This window comes from Physeter macrocephalus, chromosome 5 (assembly GCF_002837175.3).
Source record: "Physeter macrocephalus isolate SW-GA chromosome 5, ASM283717v5, whole genome shotgun sequence".
NCBI classification, from domain to species: Eukaryota; Metazoa; Chordata; class Mammalia; order Artiodactyla; family Physeteridae; genus Physeter; species Physeter macrocephalus.
This window is the reverse complement of record NC_041218.1, coordinates 23303102-23325289: the sequence shown is the minus strand read 5'-3', so window position 1 is coordinate 23325289 and position 22188 is coordinate 23303102. Positions and strand designations below refer to the sequence as shown.

General features: G+C 43.5%; 1 protein-coding gene across 7 annotated transcripts in view; it reads left to right on the top strand.

Moving 5' to 3' along the window:
* STRIP2 (striatin interacting protein 2) overlaps positions 1 to 19160 on the top strand; it is a 57257-nt gene extending 38097 nt beyond the window's left edge. For 5 of the 7 annotated variants that reach the window (XM_028489768.2, XM_007111479.4, XM_028489766.2 and 2 more), the window contains 3 exons: positions 429 to 533; positions 1429 to 1633; positions 4333 to 6802. In XM_028489768.2, the coding sequence (XP_028345569.1) occupies positions 429 to 533; positions 1429 to 1633; positions 4333 to 4583 (561 nt within the window). In that variant the 3' untranslated portion in view covers positions 4584 to 6802. Of the gene's footprint in view, positions 1 to 428; positions 534 to 1428; positions 1634 to 4332; positions 6803 to 8860; positions 9008 to 18969 lie in introns of those variants that run through there. The other 2 variants (XM_055084843.1, XM_028489769.2) reach the window with 2 other exon arrangements.
* Positions 19161 to 22188: the final 3028 nt, after the last annotated feature.

Here is a 22188-nt window from a genome sequence, read left to right as displayed (position 1 = left end):
AAGCTGTTACAAAAACCCGAACGAACTTTTGGGCCAAACCAATAGTTTGAAATCTACCAGAATAGCTCTTAGCAATTATAAACATAGCTTACTTAAGTGTAGAGTATATGGGGGCAAAATTCTATCATCTCTTTTCTGATGTTAAAGCAGAAAGCTACACAAGAAAGCTTGCTTAAATGAAGTTTCTATGTTCATGTACCATCTTTCTAGCCAGTACTTGCTCTAGGTACAGAGTCTTCCAGGATGGCAGCTGTGTGTTTTCAGATGAAGAATATTGCATGCCTTGAGGCCTCACTATGTGAAGAGCGGGATGGAAAGGCCTTTCATATGGAAGGCCTCACCTAAACTGACCAACAGTGACTTCCATACTTCTGTGGGAAGGAATGCCTTATAGGTGTTGAGATAATGATGAGCATGCCTTATTACAGGAAGCTGGAGACAACAACCAGTTCTGCTGGAGGAACCTCTTTTCCTGCATCAACCTTCTGAGGCTGCTCAATAAACTGACCAAATGGAAGCATTCCAGAACCATGGTGAGTGGAGCTTCAGATCATGGTGTCCACCTAATTGGGTTTTTTTTATCTTTAGTAAATATGGACTTCTCACTTTGCGAGCTTTATAGATAGACACTGAATGCTGCATAAGACTTAGCACCTCCTAATTCTGGGTACTTATTCTATGATAATTATTTACCGGTCCCTTTCTTTTCAGGGAGCTGAATATGGACCCTCCCTCAGGGCAGCTCTGGTAGGGAAGTTAGCATTGTATTTTGGATTATAGTCACGCATCTCAAATGATACAAGCCTAAGATTATTCACTGCAGCAGTATTTGTAATCATGAAAGATTGGAAAAAACGTAAATGCTCATTAATACCAACTGGTTAAATTATTTATGTACATCCTTATAATAGAATATTAATACAACCATTAAAAAGAATGTGACGGTTCTGTACTGCTGTGGAATAATTTTCAAGGTATATTGTTAAATAAAAATCGACCTGCTGTATAAAAAAAATATAAAAAAATAAAAATAAATAAATAAATAAAATTAAAAAAAAAATCAAGGTATGGAACAAGGTGAAAGGGTATGTAGTTGCTATCATTTTTGTTAATAAAAGTAACATGCACATACATAGAATTATCTCCAGCAGATACACAGGAAACTGGTAACAGTGGAAAGGGGATGTATGGCTGACAAAATTTTTTTGCACTTTGAATATTAGAAATTTTGAATTGTGAAATATAAATGGAGTGCTTCCTCTGTTCTTAAAGACTAAGTCTAGGTGGAGCTTGGACCATAGATTTTCCAGAGCTCCCCAGGGTAGTCTGAGGTTAGCCACGTTTGGCTTAATTTGTCTGTGAGTTGGAAATTCCAAGAAACTTTAGATTCTTATCTTTCTTCATTCCTATCCCTCTTTAAATGGGCAGATGCTGGTAGTGTTTAAATCTGCTCCAATCTTAAAGCGGGCCCTCAAGGTCAAACAGGCCATGCTGCAACTTTATGTGCTGAAGCTGCTAAAAATACAGACCAAGTACCTGGGGCGCCAGTGGAGGAAAAGCAACATGAAAACCATGTCAGCCATTTATCAGAAAGTACGCCACCGCATGAATGATGACTGGGCTTATGGGAATGGTGAGTATTCTCAGAGCTTTTGACCTCTAGGACTTGCCCAGGATTGAAACAAAACTAAACAAGCATCTCTACTCTTTTGGTATGAATTGTTACATATTTTAGATGAGAAAATATATGATTATAGTCAGGTGCTGGTTATAACAAACGTTAAGGCGCTGCCTCAAATTCCAGCACGTACCCTGTCCCATGTAAACTATGAAAATCCATTTTATAAAACAAGTCAATTGAGGGATAATTACCCCTTTTCAAAACATTCCTTTAAGTGACAGGTTTCTCTGAGAGATTTTTGTTTTAACATCTTTATTGAAGTATAATTGCTTTACAATGGTGTGTTCGTTTCTGCTATATAACAAAGTGAATCAGCTATATGTATACATATATCCCCATATCCCCTACCTCTTGCGTCTCCCTCCCACCCTCCCTATCCCACCCCTCTAGGTGGACACAAAGCACAGAGCTGATCTCCCTGTGCTATGTGGTTGCTTACCACTAACTATTTTACATTTGGTAGTGTATATATCATGCCACTCTCTCACTTCGTCCCAGCTTACCCTTCCCCCTCCCCACGTCCTCAAGTCCATTCTCTACGTCTGCGTCTTTATTCCTGTCCTGCCCCTAGGTTCTTCAGAAACATTTTTTTTCTTTTTTTAGATTCCATATATATGTGTTAGCATACAGTATTTGTTTTTCTCTTTCTGACTTACTTCACTCTGTATGACAGTCTCTCTGAGAGATTTTTTTAAAATAACCTTTTATTATTACAAAGCAGTTAGAAAATACAAGGAAGCAAACATTTTACAATATTACCATATTTTTGCCATATTTTACCGTCCAAAGATTGCCACCAAAATCTTATTGTATGTTCATACAGATTTTTTCCTCTCCATATACACATACATTTTATTTATTTATTTATTTATTATTATTATTTTTTTTTTTTTTGTTACATTGGGTTTTCATGCTGCTCACGGGCTTTCTCTAGTTGTGGCGAGCAGGGGCTACTCTTCGTTGTGGTGTGTGGGCTTCTCATTGTGGTGGCTTCTTTTGTTGTGGAGCACGAGCTATAGGCGCATGGGCTTCAGTAGTTGTGGCACGTGGGCTCAGTAGTTGTGGCTCGCAGGCTCTAGAGCCCAGGCTCAATAGTTGTGGCACATGGGCTTAGTTGCTCCACGGCATGTTGGATCTTCCCAGACCAGGGCTCGAACCTGTGTCCCCTGCATTGGCAGGCAGATTCTTAACCACTGTGCCACTAGGGCAGCCCTACATTTTATTTAAATGAAAGCAAATTGTGTATGGTATTTTATAATCTTCTCTTTTTTTTTTTATTAATTTTTTGCGGTATGCGGGCCTCTCACTGCTGTGGCCTCTCCCGTTGCGGAGCACAGGCTCCAGACGCGCAGGCTCAGCGGCCATGGCTCACGGGCCTAGCCGCTCCCACGGCATGTGGGATCCTCCCGGACTGGGGCACGAACCCGTGTCTCCTGCATCGGCAGGTGGACTCTCAACCACTGTGCCACCAGGGAAGCCCCCAATCTTCTCTTTTTAGTTAACATTATTTCTACCTTTCTATATCAGTACATTTTTGTTTTATCTAATAATCAAGTCCATGTTCAGAATTTCCCAGTTGCTCCAAAATATTCTTTAAAGCTATTCTTTTCCAAGTCATAATCCAACCCAGGACCTCAAATTTCATCTGTTTTTTATATCCTTTTATTTGTTTTGAATCTAGCAGGGTTCTTTTCCCCCCCATAACACTGACATAATTGAAGAACTAGGCCAGTTGTTCTGCAGAATATCCTCCTTCTGGCTTTGTCTGCTTGCTTGTTGTTTTTTTTTTTTTTTTTTTTTTGGCTGCGTTGGGTCTTTGTTGCTGTGCGCGGGCTTGCTCTAGTTGCGGCTAGCGGGGGCTCCTCTTTGTTGCGGTGTGTGGGCTTCTCATTGCAGTGGCTTCTCTTGTTGCGGAGCATGGGCTTTAGGCGCATGGGCTCAGTAGTTGTGGCACGTGCGCTCTGTAGTTGTGGCGCATGAGCTTAGTTGCTCTGCATGTGAGATCTTCCTGGGCCAGGGCTCGAACCCGTGTCCCCTGCACTGGCAGGCAGATTCTTAACCACTGCGCCACCAGGGAAGCCCCACCTCATAATCTTAACATAAGCTTCATATAGATTTTTTGTGTGCTGGAGGGGGTTCCATGGAATCAGGAAAGTCTTCAGTAACTGGTTCATTCTGATTCTCCTTGTTGTGCCCCTTCCTGCCTCTTACCTTTCCTTGAAAACTGTGATTTCGTTCAAGTGGGAAACTCCCATTCCTAAGGAAAGTTCAATAAAGGGAACTGAGTTGCTGTTTTGGAAAATATAATACACATAACTAGTAAGAAAGTGAAATAATGGAAAGGAAATACAATAAAAAGAAGTCTACCTCTCTCAGTGCCCTCATTTCCTTCTCAGTGGTAATCACTGTTAACAAGTTTCTAGACTCTTCCAAAGATAGTCTCTGCATATATAAGCATATGTATGTGGGCATGTGTATATTTTTTAAACCTGACTGGCAGTGTGTTATATACTTACTTTGTACATTGCTTTTTACAAAAAAGGAAATTCTGAGCAGTTGCGTTGTTGGTATCCCATAGACCATGTCCTGTGCTAAGAGGAGCGGTGTCCTGAGGTGTATACATCTTTTTCTTTCTAATCTTCCCAACACAGACATTGATGCCAGGCCGTGGGACTTCCAAGCAGAAGAATGCACCTTGAGGGCCAACATTGAGGCTTTTAACAGCCGCCGGTATGACAGACCCCAGGACTCTGAGTTTTCACCTGTGGATAACTGTTTGCAGAGTGTGCTGGGGCAGAGGTTGGATCTGCCTGAGGATTTCCACTACTCATATGAGCTCTGGCTGGAGAGAGAGGTTTTTTCACAGCCCATCTGTTGGGAGGAGCTGCTCCAGAATCACTGACTGAGCTCTTGTCAACAAGCATCTGATAGATGGGGGTTGGCTCCAATAAATGGTGCTCTGCCTACCCTGCCCACTCAGCCTTTGTTTCCAGCTCTAGGAGTGCTTGTCCAGGGCAGCGGTGACCCAGCCTTAGGACATCCAGTGTAGCTCAGGACTGTTATGGGGGCAGTTAGGCCTGGAGCTAATACAAGGCTGGGATCCTGAGTGATAAAAAAAATTGATCTAATTGGCCTGGGGTCATTTGGGTGCCCAGTTGCCCTTGAAATCTCCTGCTGGATCAGTCCTGGACAGGCTCTTTTGTGGGACTGCTCCCTGCTTTAGTCTTGCCTAGAACCAGGCTAGCCTTTGCTGGCCCCAAAAGTGAGAATAAGTTTACTATGGCATTTGACTCATGGCATTCATCATAGGTAATGGGAAGTGCAGGTCATAAAATAGGGAGAACATTTCCTTCTTGCTCACCCTGGATTACCAGAGGTTTGGCAAACCCAACTTTGAAATTAAGTCTATATTTTAAATTTAAAATTCTGACACTCACTTCTTTCTAAAATCGTTAGCTCTGAGATGATTTTTAGAGCAACTGCATCATTTTTGTGAAGGATGATGATTTACTATTACCTAAATACTGCATGTTATAGAAAGGTATATTGTGTAGTGTTTTTTCTTTATTAAGAGATCTATGTTCAGTGTGAAAAGTATTTCCTTGTGTACTCTGTATAGGGCATGGAGTACTCTGCCACAACCAGTACGAAACAGTCAGGCCTCCTCTAAGGATGTTTCATGTTTTTCTGAAACTATTTCAGTCTTAAAATGACTTGAGTACATTGCAGAAAATTATTCTTTTCATCTAATTCATTTTTAAATGACAAGTTATCTACAGGAGGTTTTATTTATTGAGATGGCATGTCCATTTGTCCTCGTGATCGATTTATTTTTTCATTGAATAGAACAGCGAGAGCATCACAGGTTACCATTTTTCTTTGTCTCCTATGTTGATTAATGATTTTTTTTTCCCTTTTTACGGCTAGCAGTTTCAAAGTGTCATGTGGGTATTTAGCAATACTGTTTCTACCTAGAAGTATTACACATTTCTTTGAAAATATAAGGGTTGATGTACCAACCTCTTTAAACTTCTCCCTTTTACAGCAGAATCACAGTCTTCCCAACCGAAACATGGTTTTTAGAAAAGTTTCTGATTCAGTCAGGATCATCTTATTTCTCTTCTGTCCTCAAAATTATGGTATCTATACTTTCAAGCTTTTTTACTTTAAATGCCCCCACCCTGCAAAATGGACACTACTGGATCTTTTTTATGATAGCACCAGGCCACTTTAATTGTGCCAGGAGGTCTAGTCAAAATCAGTTTATTTACTCCATCCTTTGTCGACAACAGTCTCTTTTGAAGTCATGATAGATTGCTAATGATTTCCAAAGTAACTATACCAAAATTCTGATTATAGCTTGAATTTCACCTCTTTGTGCTTTACGGGTAGCAGGATTTCTGTTTTTATGGTGAGGTCATGAAGAATGTAAGTATGTAATGGATGAAACTTAAAATAGTCTGTAAATTTTGTCTGAGTAGGACAGCAGTCCTACTCAGTCCAGCAATTTACTGAGTATATCATTATTGAACCCTATTGAACCCTATTAACCTATGATTTTAATGTGATTTAAGTAAAAAGACAACTTTCAAGGAAAGAACAATTATCAGTCTATTTATTTTGAATAAATAGTATATAGTATTTAATCAAGAACACATAAGTTATCCTCTTAAAAGTATGCACGTGAATTCTTTCCAAGGCATAGATGTATGCTAACCTTTAACATTTCATGTTTTTAAATAAATATTCTCTAAGGGAAAATTAATTCTCAGTGCAGATGGAAAAACTGAGGCACCAAGGATAAATGATTAGTTTCAAATTACATCATTTTTCTACTGACTTTCTGGGACTAGCATTCAGGTACTGATAGCCAGCCCCTTATGTTACAGTAACTGATTTGAATCTCCCAATTTGAGAGTACATGTGTGTGGTTAGGAATAAATCAGAGTAACCAACCTCCAATGGTGATTACTGTTACAACACAGAAGAACATTATTTGAGTGATTTATAAAGTAGAAGATTTTTATTTGTGAATATTTCAGTAAAGTTTGTGTTGATTGTTGATAACACTGTTTCTCTACTAAAGCACTTTAATAAAAAGAATTGAACTGGAGTTAGAAATTTGGTCTTTAACTTCTTCAACACAAGAGAATCTTAAAGACATTAGGTCTAGAAAGGAAGGGTATAATTAAAGAGACGAATATATAAAATCTTGTATAAGTATTCCCTGGGGCTAGACTGATATAAACAACTGCAAAATCTCAGTGACTTATGACAAACCTTTTTCTCTTGTTCTTGGTTCTGGCAAGCAGCAGCAGCTCTACTCAACTCAATTGACTTGCTAGATTAGCTCCGCTCCGTATGTTGTCTCATTCTGGCACTAGGCTGACGGAATAGCCCTTACCTGGGACATACTGTTCTCATAGTGAAGGGCAGGAGCAAAAGACCAAACCATACCACGAAAACACATTTAAAGCTCCTGCTTGGAGACTTCCCTGGTGATCCAGTGGTTAAGAATCCATCTTGTAGGGGGCTTCCCTGGTGGCGCAGTGGTTGAGAATCCGCCTGTCGATGCAGGGGACACGGGTTCGTACCCCGGTCCGGGAAGATCCCATATGCCGCGGAGCGGCTGGGCCCGTGAGCCATGGCGGCTGAGCCTGCGCGTCCGGAGCCCGCGCTCCGCAACGGGAGAGGCCACCACAGTGAGAGGCCCTTGTACCGTCAAAAAAAACAAAAAACAAAAAGAATCCATCTTGTAATGCAGGGGACTTGGGTTCGATCCCTGGTTGGGGAACTAAGATCCCACAATCTGCGGGGCAACTAAGCCGGCGTGCTGCAACTACAGAGCCCACACACTCTGGAGCCCGCGCACAGCAACGAAGACCTGATGCAGCCAATAAAATATTTTTTAGAAAAAGAAGAAATTCCAACTGAACAAACACTACTCACAGAAGAATAAATAAATAAATAAAGCTCCTGCTTGGATGTGGCACAAGTTAAATTGCTCATAGTCCACTGGCAAAAAGCAATTCACATAGGTGAGCCTAACATTGGTCCAGAGAAGCACACTACCTATAGGGAGGCAAGTTGCAACCAGACATATGGGTAGACAGTGAGTCAGAGCAGCTTCCCAGGGAGCTTGAGATTGGTGGTGGGACTATCTGAGAGATTCCTTTTTTTTTTTTTTTTTTTTTGTACTGCACAGCTTGCAGGACCTCAGTTCCCCCACCAGGGACTGAACCAGGCCAGGGCAGTGAAAGCCCAGAACCCTAACCATTATACCACCAGGGAACTCCCTAGAGATTCTTCTTGAGAATATCAACAGCTTTCCAGTGAATATTTGAAAACACTCATTTCAGTGCTTTATGCTGATACTTGCAGTGTGGCTTTCTTGACCTTCCTTGCCCATATATCCCCAGCTCTTCCACCTAACAATTATTAATCATTGTTATATAAAGACAAGTGTTTTGATGGTTTCCGTTTTTCCCCCAAGTAGTAGTAAGTTAGAATTCATTCCTCTAGTCCTTCTTGAGATGACCCATATTTACAATAAAACTAGCTGAGATTAAGAATGCACCTGTGGGGAAATTCCCTGGTGGTCCAGTGGTTAGGACTCGGTGCTTTCACTGCCGGGGCCTGGGTTCAATCCCTGGTTGGGGAACTAAGACACCACAAGCTGTGCAGCACCGCCCACCCAAAAAAAAGTTCACCTGTGCTTTTGGAACAAAAATGACACTTGTTCATACAACAATCAAACTCACGACTTTGATCTCATTGGATGCTATAATTGATGAGCTCTGTAACCACCTAAATATCCTTAATTTTTTTTAATTAATTTATTTTTTATGGCTGCATAAGTTCTTCGTTGCTGCGCGCAGGCTTTCTCTAGTTGCGGTGAGTGGGGGCTACTCTTCGTTGCGGTGCAAGGGCTTCTCACTGCTGTGGCCTCTCCTGTAGCGGAGCACGGGCTCTAGGACCGTGGGCTTCAGTAGTTGTGGTGCGTGGGCTCCAGAGTGCAGGCTCAGCGGCTGTGGCACGTGAGTTCAGTTGCTCCGCGGCATGTGGGATCTTCCCAGACCAGGGCTCGAACCCGCATCCCCTGCATTGGCAGGCGGATTCCCAACCACTGCGCCACCAGGGAAGCAATCTAAATATCCTTATATTTTGCCATATTCACAGGTTTCAGGGATGAGGACGTGGACATACCTTTTGGAGGGCCACCATTCAACCCACTAAAACTCATCAGACACTAACAAATAGCAATATTGATTCATTTACTCTCATCAGTATTAGAGGTTTAAGGCAAGACCCAGGTAAGTTATTTTTATCTAGAAAATACTTGCAGCTATTGATGTAGTCAAAGGAGATTCAAATAAAGAAAGAGTTTTAGGCTTGAGTAGAGGATATGATATGAGGGAACATGTGTAAAACTGAAGAATACATTTATGTATTGGTATTTTTGTTAAGAAGATACATGCAAAAAATTCAAATGATTTTCAAAGTACACAAAGAAAAATGTAATCTCCCAACCCAGATCTCTTGTCTCGTTCCCCAGAAGTAATCGCTGCCAATATTTTTTTCTATTTTTTATTCTTTCAGAAAATTCCCATGATAATACCCATCTCCTCCTCATCGACATTTTTTTTTTTACAATTAGGAGCACAATGTACTGTTCTATTCTTGCTCTTATCATTTATCCTGGAGATCTATTTTTCTATATCAATATTCTCTTATATGACTATAAATTTAATATATCAAATCATTAAATCAAATAATTCTTCCCTAACACTGCTTTCAGACATTTTCTATCTAGGAAGAAATGTTATACAAAAGGGTATAGATGGGAAGAATAGGGTGTGTGTGTGTGTGTGTGCATCTGCATGTGTGTATGTTGTGGTGGCAGATGAGGTGAAGGGAGATTCACTCAGTTCTCATAGCAATAGACCAAGGCAATCTGAAATGTAATTTCCTACAAGCAGTTTTTCTGGCCATTCAGACACCCCCAGATCCTGTAAATGGAATGAGATTGGGCCTGAGTGGGCTACGGGGAGATGTTAGGCCTATTTGCTCCTTCAGTAATTAGCCAGATTTAAATTTCAAAAAGGAAGAATTTTAAATTTTTACTTTTATAGAAGAGAAAGTCTTTCAAAGGAACTGCAAGAGTACAAAAGTCATCCCACCTCTGCTCAAACACCTTTGGTGACTGTGACTTTCTTACTAAATAAGATAGCGCCATCTGTCCCCTTGCCTCCAAATGGAAACATTACTTTGAACATTCTGTAACTTTTTGTTCAAATGCTTAATGGAGCTGTCAGGACAGAGTCTCCATGTGGATGCCTGTGAAAATATGTCTTTGCTGGAAGATGTGAGATATTTTACCCAGAAAGGCCGTGCAGAATAAGGGCTCAGATTGACAGTGCTGGACCCAACTTGGTGAGTTATTATACCCAGGCTCTGCCTCCATTAGCTGTGTGATAACTGACTAGTTATTTCATCTCTCTATGTCTCAGATTCCCCATCTATAAATGGGGATAATAACACTGCCTACTTTCTAGAGTTGTAAGGATAAAATGTGTCAGTATAATAGTGCTTAGAATAATGCTTGTTAAACATGAGTGTTCAAAAATTGCTGGTTATTTCCACCTCATTCCCCTCCCTATTAAAGAATCCCCCAGCAAGAATAATAAATAGCATTTAAATTCTCAAGCCCAAACTGGCCCACCAACATTTTTATACAGCCTGTGAGCTAAGAATGGTTTTTTTATTACATTCTTAAATGGTTGAGGGGAAAAAATCCATAGACGAAAAATACTTTATGACACATGAAAATTCTATGAAATTCAAATTTTAGTTTCCATAATAGTTTTATTGCAACACAGCCACACTCATTTGTTTACATGTTGTCTATAAATGCTTTCATTCTACATCAGCAGAGCTGAGTAGTTGGAAAAAAGAGGACATGAGAACTGAAATGCCTAAAATATTTACTGAGTTTGCCAACCCCTGGTCTAGATAGTTTCCTGAGTCTGCCCCGCCTGGTCTTACTGTACCCCAAGGTTCTCACTGCTGGGACCCTAGTAACTGACCAGAGATTATCTACAAAGAACATTTTATTTTTTCTGTAACCTCTTCTTCAAAATTAGGGCTATACTGGGTGAAGTGAACAGTGCTATACTGTTGAACTTAATGAGATAAAAAGAAAAAGAGAAGGAAGGGAAGGAGGAAGGGAGGGAGGAAGAGAGACCACCAGAGTAGAGAGGAAGAAATAGGAATTTTTAAATGGTAACTTCTAAGAAAGATAGTGATAGAATATTCTAAGTTTGAATATTCTAAGAATGTGCACTTTAATTCTGGTAATTTTTTTTTTTAAAGAACAGCACAGTTAATGTTACTATTTATAAAGAAGACATAAGGATGTGTACTCATAAACATAAAATTAACTAGTACTTTTTCAATGTGAGTTTGAATAGTTATCTAAATTTAACATCATCTTCCAATTTATACCGGAAGATTTGTTCGGTTCTCGTAGAATAAACGGATCTTGAGTGCTAAACATTAAGAGATTCTTAAGTGGACTGGTGTTTAAGAAAAATGCTTATGTTGTCAATGACATTTTCCTTTGATTCTAACAGTAACTTGCATTCTTTATTATAAGGAAGTCTGCCTTTCAGCCCCACCCCCCAGCAGCCCTCCTCACCTCCCTTCAGGTCAATGCTAGGGCTTTCTCCAGTGCAAAGGCTGACGACCCATTTGGTCAATGGAAGATAGTGCTGCCATTGAAGTTGTACCAATTGTCACTAGACCGTTCATTTTGTTTCAACTGTCCACTGACAAATCATGCTTCCTTGTGCTTTCTATCTTTTTTTTTCAGACCTCCAATCTGGAACTCAGGAAAAGCAGGACTAGAACAGATTTGGGAGTGAGCCTGATAGGGGTTAACCTGAGAGAGTTGTGATGACCCAAAGAAGTGTACACAGGGAGTGTGAGCCACCCCTACCCAGGGAGTAAGGCGCCAGCAGAGGAGAAAGCACAGGCAGAGGCAGGAGAATTTGCCATATCAAGGGCCTATGTACTCAAAAAAACTACCAGACAAATTAAAAGTCATTGGAACTTGGTTTTGCTTTGTTGATGATTAGAGAAAGCAAATGCATGAGAAGCTGTTACACAAATACTCCCCTTTGGAAGTGAGGTCATCAATCAAAAGAAGGAAAACAAAAAAACACCTTACCCTTGGTTGCAGAGCCTTTCAGGACCCCACCCCTGCTTCTGGGTCCAGTCTCCTCCTCCTGCCCTGGGCCTGCAATGTCCTGTCCCCTGACCTTGGCATAGCTGAATCCTTATCACCCAAATCTCAGTTAAACCTCAGAGAGACCTTCCCCATTCACCAGTCTAAAAGAGTAGTCAGCTATCATCGTATCAATTTAATACACCCAATGTAATACATCCTGTTGCACCTATCATTTTTAATGTCTGCCACGTCCCGCAGTTGACACCCCCCCCCCCCAAAAAAAAGAACTTTTCTGCGTTCGGGGCTGAATTCCCAGGGCCCAAAACTGAGCGTCAGGCACATGATAGATGCCTAATAACTTGAATAAAAAGAAATGAGTCATTAAAATGAATGAGAGTCCAGCTCCTAAACTGTATATTCTGCGGGGAGGAGGAGGTCAGGATGAACTCAAGGTTGGAAGCATAACTGAATCTACTGTATCCTTGCGTAATCCCACGACGGGTATAAGAACTTTTTTCAGGCGCTTTTAAAAAAAAACATTTTGTAATGTTTGTATTATTACAGGCTCTTTTACAAGCACTTCCCCATGTTATTTTCATTTCAATCCTCAAAGGCTTTTATCTCATTTTCCAAAAAAGGTCATGGAGTCTTCGATAACTTCTCCAACGTCAGCCAGTGAGTGACCTAGCTCGCACGCACAGCCGAGCCCGCCCACTCCAAGGCCAGTACGGTACACGCGGAGCATCGCCCGCCCGGCCGGCTTTGGCCGGGAGCTCGCCTGCGCCCTCCTCGGTCGCCCAAAGCCAGCCTCCCCCGCGCGGAGCCCGGGTTCCGGGCGTTCGCAACCTTAGCCGCAGTCGCGCGAGGTGAAATGGCCCAGCCAGGGCGGCGCGGCCATCAGGGGACCGCGGCCGCTCTCACGAAGGCGGGTGCGGGCGGTCTGGGCGGGCCGGGCTCCGTCCAACGGCTGGGCGCCAGGCCCCGGTGTCCTGGCAACAGGTAAACACTGAGCGGCCCCGCCCCACGCGGCGCGCGCCGCCCGGCGTGTTGCTCATCGCCCGCCAGCACCCGCGAGCCTGCAGCCTTAGTCTCCGAGGCGCACTCGTCCGAGTTGCGCAGCCCGCAACCTTGTTGCGGTGGGTGCCCCAGCGTGTAGTGGCGGCGGCCCAGTGGCTGACTGCCCCCTCACCCCGCCGGGCTCTCCTGAGCGCCTCGGCCTCCTCGCGCCGCGCCGCGAGAGCGGGCTCCTGAGAAGCGTGGCGAGGTCCCGGGCCTGCGGCGGTTCGGGGGCGAGAGCGGAGGTGGCAGTCCCGTGAGCCGCAGGAATGGGCGCGGGAGCGCCGCCCCCAAGCGACGCGGAGCACTGGGGTCTCTTTCAGGATTAGGAACCCATGCCACACTCACCTGCTCAACTGAGAAAGCATTACCATGGTAATCAATACACGTCTTATTTTAGTGTAAGAGGTTCCCAGGTTCTTGTTAAATTAGTTTAATACCGTTTGCCTCGTAGAGGCACGCTTTACTAAGATTTGCCCGCGCCACGAGATTGGTGCCTTTATCTCCTCGCGTTGGTGGTGGTGTCCAGTCCAGTGATCTGAACACTTTGGGTCAAGATAAGGTGGGAGAGAGGTTTGCTAGGTGGTCTGCGCCCGCCCAAGGGGACGGCAACCGCAGAATCTCCCAGGTGGGATTCCTCTCGCTGGATTGCAGAATTAGAATGTGTGTGTGTGTGTGTGTGTGTGTGTGTGTGTGTGTGAGTTGGTTGGTTGCAGTCCCTTGGTTCTGTTGAGCAATTTTCACACCCAGAAAATGCCCAGGGCGCCAGTACGTGCCAATGGCGACTGGCCAGGCATCTAGCTTCTGCTGCCCCCGCTAGGGTCCCAGGTGGGATTCCTCTCGCTGGATTGCAGAATTAGAAAATGAGCCTCGGTGGGACTCGGAGTGCCCGCTGTAGAGAGTGATTCTTCCTTCCAACCTCAGTTTGAGGAAAGGCTTTGGAAGGAGACCTTTTGTGCAGGGAGTTCTTGGGTTTATGCCCAGGAAATCTTGCAACATCCTTACTTCCATCTGAACCCCAAGTCGCTGGCTGACAGAGCTACATCTTAAACCAAACCTCACTGATGCCAAACCTTCATTTCCAACTTCCTGCTGGATCTCTCCATCAGAGAGCCTTTTCAAACTGTGTTCAAAATCCAGCTCTTTTAACCACTACCATCTCTTCACTTCCCAATGGCACGTTCATTCTCCTGGCTGCAAACTCGAAAGCATTCCTGTTCCTGAGTCCTCATCCAGTCTCTTGTGACCTGCCTGCCACTGTTGGTCAGGCCCTCCTTACTACCACCTGCCTGGTTCTGGCAGTCGCCCCCTATCACTGTTCAGGGACTGTCCATCTCCTCTGTCCTTCCCTGCCAGTTTGATCATCCCATAATGGCTGTGACCAGGTCCTCAGGGACTTCCACTGTCTGCTGAACTAGGCACTGCTCTGCTTGAGCTTGGCACTGGGAGCCCTTGGTAAGGGGGCCTCAACCTCTTGAGCTTTATCTACCATATTATCTTCTCTGCTTTAAAAAACAAAAACAAAACCACATCCCACATAGACCTACATTCTTCTGGAAGTCTTGTGCACCTTCCCCACCTCGAATGATCAATCTACTTAAAGACAGACCCACCTCTGAAGTACCTCCTGCTCCCCTGTTGCTTCCTAAGCACCCGTAGCCTTCTGCACCTCACTTACTGTGCTTTGCCTGTTTCTTGGAAAGTCTTACTCCTCACCCCCATTAGACTGTAGTATAGAAATGTGTTTGGTAAACCTGTGTTTCTTCCAGTGTGTTGCGTGTAAAAGCACTAAATAAATATCTCTTGATTTAAATTGAGAGCTATTCCCTGGTTACTTCACGTGGTTGACACTGCCATTTTCTTTCAGAGGCCAGGAAACTGAAGCAGAATGGTTTAATAAGTAAAGCCATTTAAGCTGATGGCTTCTCACTGCTCCTTGGATAAAGGTCAAACCTTATCTTGCAAGGCCTACAGGCCAGAGCTGTACGCTGCCTACTTTTCCAGCCTCAACTCCTCTCACTGCCCCCATGGTTGTTGCTTACAGGCCAGTCACACTGACCTTTTTTTTTTTTGGTCCCTTTGACTTGAAAGGTTGTTTGCTCTGCCTGGGAATTCCCTACCCCTCAGCCCACAGGCCATTCTTCAGGAATCCTTCTTCCTTCATGTCCCAGATGAGGTCACTCCCTGCCCATCCCATGTCATCATAATGCCATGTACCCTGGACTTCCTTCACAGCATAGTTGGTGACTAAATGTGTTTGTGATTTTCCCCCTCACTGGACGTAAGTTTCTTGAGGGCGGGAGCCCAGATCTGCTTTGCTCTCCATCTAACGTGAGGCCTCACGCACAGGAAGTATTTGTTAAAAATGTGTTGAATGAAGGAGGCATCTTAAAATCCAGAGAAGGAGAAATCTACATTTGCTTTCCCTGAGTTGCATTTTATTCACTCAGCATACTTTATTCATCCCTACAATATGCCAGACATTGTTCTAGGTCCTGAAAGTTCAGTGAACTCATAGACAAAACCTCTGGTTAGGGAAACATACAATAAATACACAAACAAAAAAATATTATTAAATAGTGAGTGCTTAGGGTAAGGAGATAGAAAGTGACACTGCTGGGAGGGGTTTTTTTTGTTTTGTTTTAAATTTATTTATTTTATTTATTTATTTTTGGCTGCATTGGGTCTTCGTTGCTGCGCGCGGGCTTTCTCTAGTTGCGGCGAGCCGGGGCTACCCTTCGTTGCGGTGCGCGGGCTTCTCATTGCGGTGGCTTCTCTTGTTGCGGAGCACGGGCTCTAGGCGCACAGGCTTCAGTAGCTGTGGCGCACGGGCTTGGTTGCTCTGTGGCATGTGGGGTCTTCCCAGACCAGGGCTTGAACCCGTGTCCCTGCATTGGCAGGCAGATTCTTAACCACTGTGCCACCAGGGAAGCCCTGGGAGGGTTTTTAAGAGGCCATCTGTACCTCCTCCCCCTTTGCCTGGGACAGTGCCAGTTAATGTTTGTTGAAGTGTCTTGTTTTGGGCAATAAATTATATGGTCACCCTAATTATAGATAGAATAGAGGCATGATGTCTGGGAGGTTTTTCTGAAGAGGTGGTATTTGAGCAGAGGCTAGCACAAAGGTAAGAAACAAATTATGCCCTCTGTGAAGATCTGCAGGAAGAGGAGGGATCAGGGAAGAGCTTGGCGAGTTTGGGAACTAGAAAGAAGGAATGGTCTTCATTAAGGAGTTCGGAGAGTTTTAAGTCAGGAGCTCTGTGTTCTGCGCCCAGGAATAGTCAAGAGCCATGGAGTTGTATTCAACCAACCAACCAGCTCAGAAACTGAAAACTCTCACTCCCTTACAGTAATTTCCTAACAGACTTATTGAGGTATAATTGATGTACAATAGATTGTGCATATTTAAAATGTAGTTTCAGCTTGGCATAGGCATACACTCATTAAGCCGTCACCACATTCAAGACTTATGATTTGCAGATGTTTTCTCCCAATCTGTGGCTTTGTCTATCATTCTTCTAACTATATCTTTTGAAGAGCACAAGTTTTAATTTTGATGTTGAATTTATCAATTTATTCTTTCACAGACATCAATTTGGATATCATACCCAGGAAATCTTTGCCTAACCCAAGGTCACAAAGGTTTTTTTCTATATTTTCTTCTATAAGTTTTATAGTTTGGGGTTTTATATTTAGGTCTATGAGCCATTTGAGTTAATTTTTGCATATGGTGCAAATATGGATCGAAGTTCATTTTTTTGCAAACGGATATTCATTGTTCCGGCACCATTTATTGAAAAGATTATCCTTGTTCTGCTGAATTGCTTTGGCGCTTCTGTTGAAAATCAGTTGAATCAATTGTTTGTGTATGTGTTGATCTATTTCTGGACTCTTTATTCTATTAATCTTAATACCAATACCATACTGTCTGCATCCTGAAGCTTTATAATAATTCTAGAAATAAGGTAGTATTAGTCCTTCAAATTTGTTCTTCTATTTCAGAGTTCTTTGCATTTCCATATGAATTTTAGAATCATTTACAAAAAGAAGAGAACTTTGAATAAAAATGTCAAACTTTGGTGTGAATCTTAGTTCTCAAACCGTTTTAGAGATTAAAACACACACATTATTGGGGGCAGTTATTCCAGGTAAGTCAAGCGTGTATGACATGCAAAAACGTATAAAATCAGAAAGGAAGCCAAGACTCAAAATCTTTAAGAGCTTATGGCAGTGCACATCCCACACCCCAAGGCGATGCTTTATCAGGAGATGCAGTTATCATATGGGACTCCATATTGTTTCTCTTCATTTGGATTTCCTCACAGAAGCTGGGCCACTGTGTTGCAAGATATATCTCATCTTCATGTCTGGGTTTTGAATCTAGGAATGTCCTCCATGTCATTTCACAAAATGTATTTTAGTGTTTTTAACACATTGACTATGTTTCTCTTTGTTTAACTTGGGACATTTTTAAAGTGAGATGCTATGAACAGGACATCTATTTTACACAAACATTTAGCCCTTGCAGGCATTCTTGATAACTTATACACTCCTCCTCTCCCTTGCCTAGAAGAGACACTTTTTCAATAATGCATTCCCATCATTTATTTTCTGTATGGGTGGGTCATAGGACATAGAGAATTCCATTCAGCTTTGTGCAGCTCTAGCAAAACTTTGGAGAGAGTTTATTCCCAGGTTAGGATGGTAGCCATTCCTTTGCCGGGAAGGCATTAACCTGGCAGTGTGCTTGTGGCCAGAGCACAGCCCCCGAGCCTGGTGGATGCTGGTTTGCACTGTGACCTTGCAGAGCCTCTGCATTTCCATTTTTAAGACGGAAATGATACCTCCCTCCCTTGAAACACAGCTCTGAGGATTAGCAGTGATAAAGGTGATGGCAACATCCTTCACTGAGTGCTTTCTTCGTGTCAGACACTGGCTAAGTGCCTTATGTTCGTGCCTCACTTAATCCTCGTGACTGTTTAATGAGGTAGAGACTATCGCATAGCAAATGCAAAAATATGTATTTGATCCTAATTATCTGTTTTAATTTTTATTAGGCAAATTTCCAAACATGCACAAAAATAGAATACTAAAATGAATCCCTATGTAGCCGTATCTCAGATTCAGAAATTATAAGCATTTTGCCACATTTGCTTCATCTATACTTTATTTGGGGGGGAGGGGGGAGGAGGAAGGTGCAGTATTTTAAAGCAAATCTCAGGCCTCCTTTCATTTCATTCCTACAGATTTTAGTGTGCATCTCTGAAATGTGGGAACATTTTCTTCCATGACCCAATGCCATTGTCAGACCTAATAGAATTAACAATTGCTCCATATTGTCAGATGTCCTCAATTGCCTAAAAAAATGTCTTTTCATGGTTTGTTCCAATCAAAATGCAGAGTTCACACATTAGTTGCATTAGGTTTGGGCCTTTTTTTTTTTTAGTTTTCTTGGCGGGTCGGGGGGAGGTTAGTTTTTGTTTTGTTTTGTTTTGTTTTTAAAAGAAAGGAAACAGGAGAACCCTGCTTCTCTGCTAAAAGAGTGTCTCCTCTGGGGAGGTGTGTGAGAGCTGGGGAGCCGTGAACCATGAGAATTACCCTTGGCACCAGCCTTCCCTTCCCCGTACACTTATTCCCCTCGGAGGCCTCTGTCCCTTCGCCTTCTCTCCTCGCCCTGGGTCACCTCATTATAATTCACCCTCTCGTTGAATGACACAGCCCACAATGTCTAGGTGTTGAGTCGTACCTCAGTCTCTCCGCCTTGCTCTCCCAGTCTCTGGGCGCTTGAATCAGGTTGGATCTCTTTTAAACTGCAGGTCTTGATAGGCATTTGTTGAATCAGACTGCCTATGACTTCTCTTCCCATTCCATGCAAGTTTTTGTTGTCACAGTTTTTTCCTTTTAGGAATTTTTTTTCTTAAGTTCGGTAGGAAATGTTGAAAATTATATAATGTCAATGTTATAAAAACTAATTTTTGCCCTGTATATATACCTGTCTTTGAAAGCCAGGTAAAGGGGAAAGAAAAGGCAGAGGCAAGTCCCGTGGGAAAAAGCAGAAGAAACCGGAAGTGGACATCTTCAGCCCCGCTGCGATGCTGAACCTCTACTACATCGTCCACAACGTCGCCGGCTGCCTGCACCTGCGCGGCTTCCGCTGGCCAGGCGCTACCAAGTCAAAGAAGGGGAAAAACAAGACTTAAGCCAGACGGTTTCCCAGCTTCTCTCTACTACAGAGGACAGAACTTGGGGAAGAGAAATCAGGATAATACCCCTGTTGCAAGCAAAATAGACTTTACTGAAGACAATTTGAGATGCAAGCTAAGTGTGCTTTTCAGTGGTAGTTAATGCTAAATGCATTTTACTTCCTCAGCTAAACCCGGGTATGGTGAGCCACTTTGGTTTTTCAGAAGTTAAGAGGGGAAAAAAAAGTCAGAGTAATTCCCACACAGTGGTGGAATTGATAGGACTTTAAAAAATTATTAGAAGTCTGGGTCAGAATTAAACCTTGCTCTCCAAAGGCAGTTCTAGCTTGCATGAGTTGTTTTTCTTTTACCAAAGGGGGTGTGTTATTTAGAGAAGACAAAAAGCACAGAATTTGCTTATGTGTCCCTCTTTTGGGCACTGTTTCCTTTCCTCATCTTTTTCTGGAAAAATAATAAATATTTTGTTTCTATAATTTTCTTCTCAGAGGTCTGACTTTTGTCTGATTCGAATTAGCCACAGACAGCGGTAGAGACCAGGGTTGTCAGTCCTGCTCTGAACCTGCTAGTGTGCAGGAACAGCAGCTCAAATAAGCTGACAGCATCAGTGGTTGGAGCACAGGGAGAAGGGGGCCAATCAGCCCTCGTCCCTCTCTCCTTTCTCTTTCACCCGACTCTTCTTCGTCTTTTTCTACACACTTATATCTTCCCACCTTCTGCAGCCTTTCTTTTAAACTTGGCTGACTCTGAGTTTTGGAGTTGGTGCTAGAAATGTGCCTTGGGCATTCTTTTTTTTTTAATTTTAATAAATTTATTTATTTTATTTTATTTATTTTTGGCTGCGTTGGGTCGTTGCTGCGCCCGGGCTTTCTCTAGTTGCGGCGAGCGGGGGCTACTCTTCGTTGCGGTGCGCGGGCCTCTCATTGCGGTGGCTTCTCTTGTTGAGGAGCACAGGCTCCAGGCGCACAGGCTTCAGTAGTTGTGGCACACGGCCTCAGTAGTTGTGGCACACAGGCTTAGTTGCTCCGCGGCCTGTGGGATCTTCCCGGACCATGGCTCGAACCTGTGTCCCCTGCATTGGCAGGCAGGTTCTTAACCACTGCGCCACCAGGGAAGCCTGCCTTGGGCATTCTGCTGATGATATTCTGGGATCTCCCTAGCCTGTGTGGAGACACTTAAAAGAGAAAACTGCAGTTGGTTCTGCTTGGCCCCAAATGTGAAACTTGGAAGGAAGGGCATTTTTAAGTGTAAGCACCATCTCTAAATCACATAGCCTCCCATCCCTGCCTCCTGCTCTGTCTTCCTAGCACGTCTTGCCACCTCCCCTGGCGCTGGCACCTGCACTGTTGTCTCCATTCACAATTCTGAGCTTGAAGCTGATTCCTCTAGGCAGCACCAGTCCAGAGACGATCTAGTTTGTTTGAATTACTTATAACGATGTCACAGGCTGCCTTGTGAGGATCTCAAACGTTCATGAAGCTTGCTAAGGAAGTCTGCAACTCAGGACTCAGGATTTTATAAATATCAGTGAAAAAAGGCTATCCCGTGAATCTTTGTACCAGAGAAGTGAGGTGCTCGGAACCCACATGAGTTTGCTGGGGATGACACTTGTCTAGCTGTACTGTCTGTGCGGAGTCAATGTGAGCCCTTGGCTGGTTGCCAGAGGAGCCCTGGCTCAGCTCAGGTGAAACTTGGTCCTCCTCTTAACCTGAAGGGACCTTTTCTGTTCTGTCTACAGGCCTGGGAAACAGGGCCACCTTCCCACTCTGCTGAGATTGCTGGGCTGGATCCAAGCGGTTTCTGTTTGTGGACACACCAACTCTAGTCCAGTGCTTCTCAAACCTGGGTGTGCACCGTGGTCACATGAAGACTCCTGAGAGTGCAGATTGTTGGGCCCTACCCAGTAGGAAAAGCGAGGTTCAAGGTAAACTCCCAGGTTACGCTGCTGCTGGACCAGATCCTTGGAGATACTGCTCTAGTTCATGCTGCCACACCAGATGCTGAAAGACTTGACGAATCTCTGAACATGTAGGATGTCTAAGGCCCTCCTCTGCCTCACCTGGCTGGGTTCAGGAGCTCATGTCTGAGCAGTTATGTTTATGGGAACGTTGGGGAAGTGGCATCTGCACTGCTGCCTTCTGATCTTGTCCACAGCAGGATAACATCGCTGAGGGGAGGACAGACATGCCAGTCAGCCGACTTTTACAGGCTTAGGAGATCATCTGGAGGTGACGATGCCTTCTTCTTTTGAGATGGTTAAGTGATGAGCAGAAAGGACTGTAAGCATTGGAATAGAAGAAGTACTGACCTGATTGGATGGGGCTGTGCACTCGGGGGTCTCCACCCAGGTTTTAGCAGAGTGGCTAAAGGCTATTTAGCATTGTCCTCATTGCAACGCTGGGGTTCTGAGAAGCCGTTAGGAATTTTGAATTAAATAGCTATGGTGGTGGTACAGTGAGTGAATATGACATGAACTATCGCACGCAAGCCATATAAAAGTTGTGACACATTTTACTTCGAGAGAAATTCAATTTTTTGGTGAAATATTCCATTTAAAACTTTCTTCAACAAAATTACCTCATTTTAACAATTTATTGAGTATCTCCTATGCTTGGCATTAGGAGGATAAGACAGGGTTCCTACCCTTCAGGTGCTCCCAGCCTGGTGAAGGGGGCTGACGTCCGGGTTCCATTGTGACAGCAGCTACATTTCAATTTCAACTTCGATAAAGCATCGTAAAGTTGATGAAGGTGATTAAGAGGAGGGTGGGACTGCCCTTCTAGGACACCTGGAGCGCCTCTGATGATAAAATAGGTCCTTGAACCCTGCTATTTTTATTTCACCAAACTCAAATCGGCCAAGATCCTGATCCTTCCTGTGGTTGAGGATTCAAAGGGGAGCGTGTGAAAGGATCCGTGATGGGAAAGTCCACACACAGGCCACACGTGGTCTGTGGAGGAAGCATCCTTGCTGTGAGGAAGGCTCTGCTCAAGTGTGGGGGGAGGAGGCAGAGCCCCATGAACA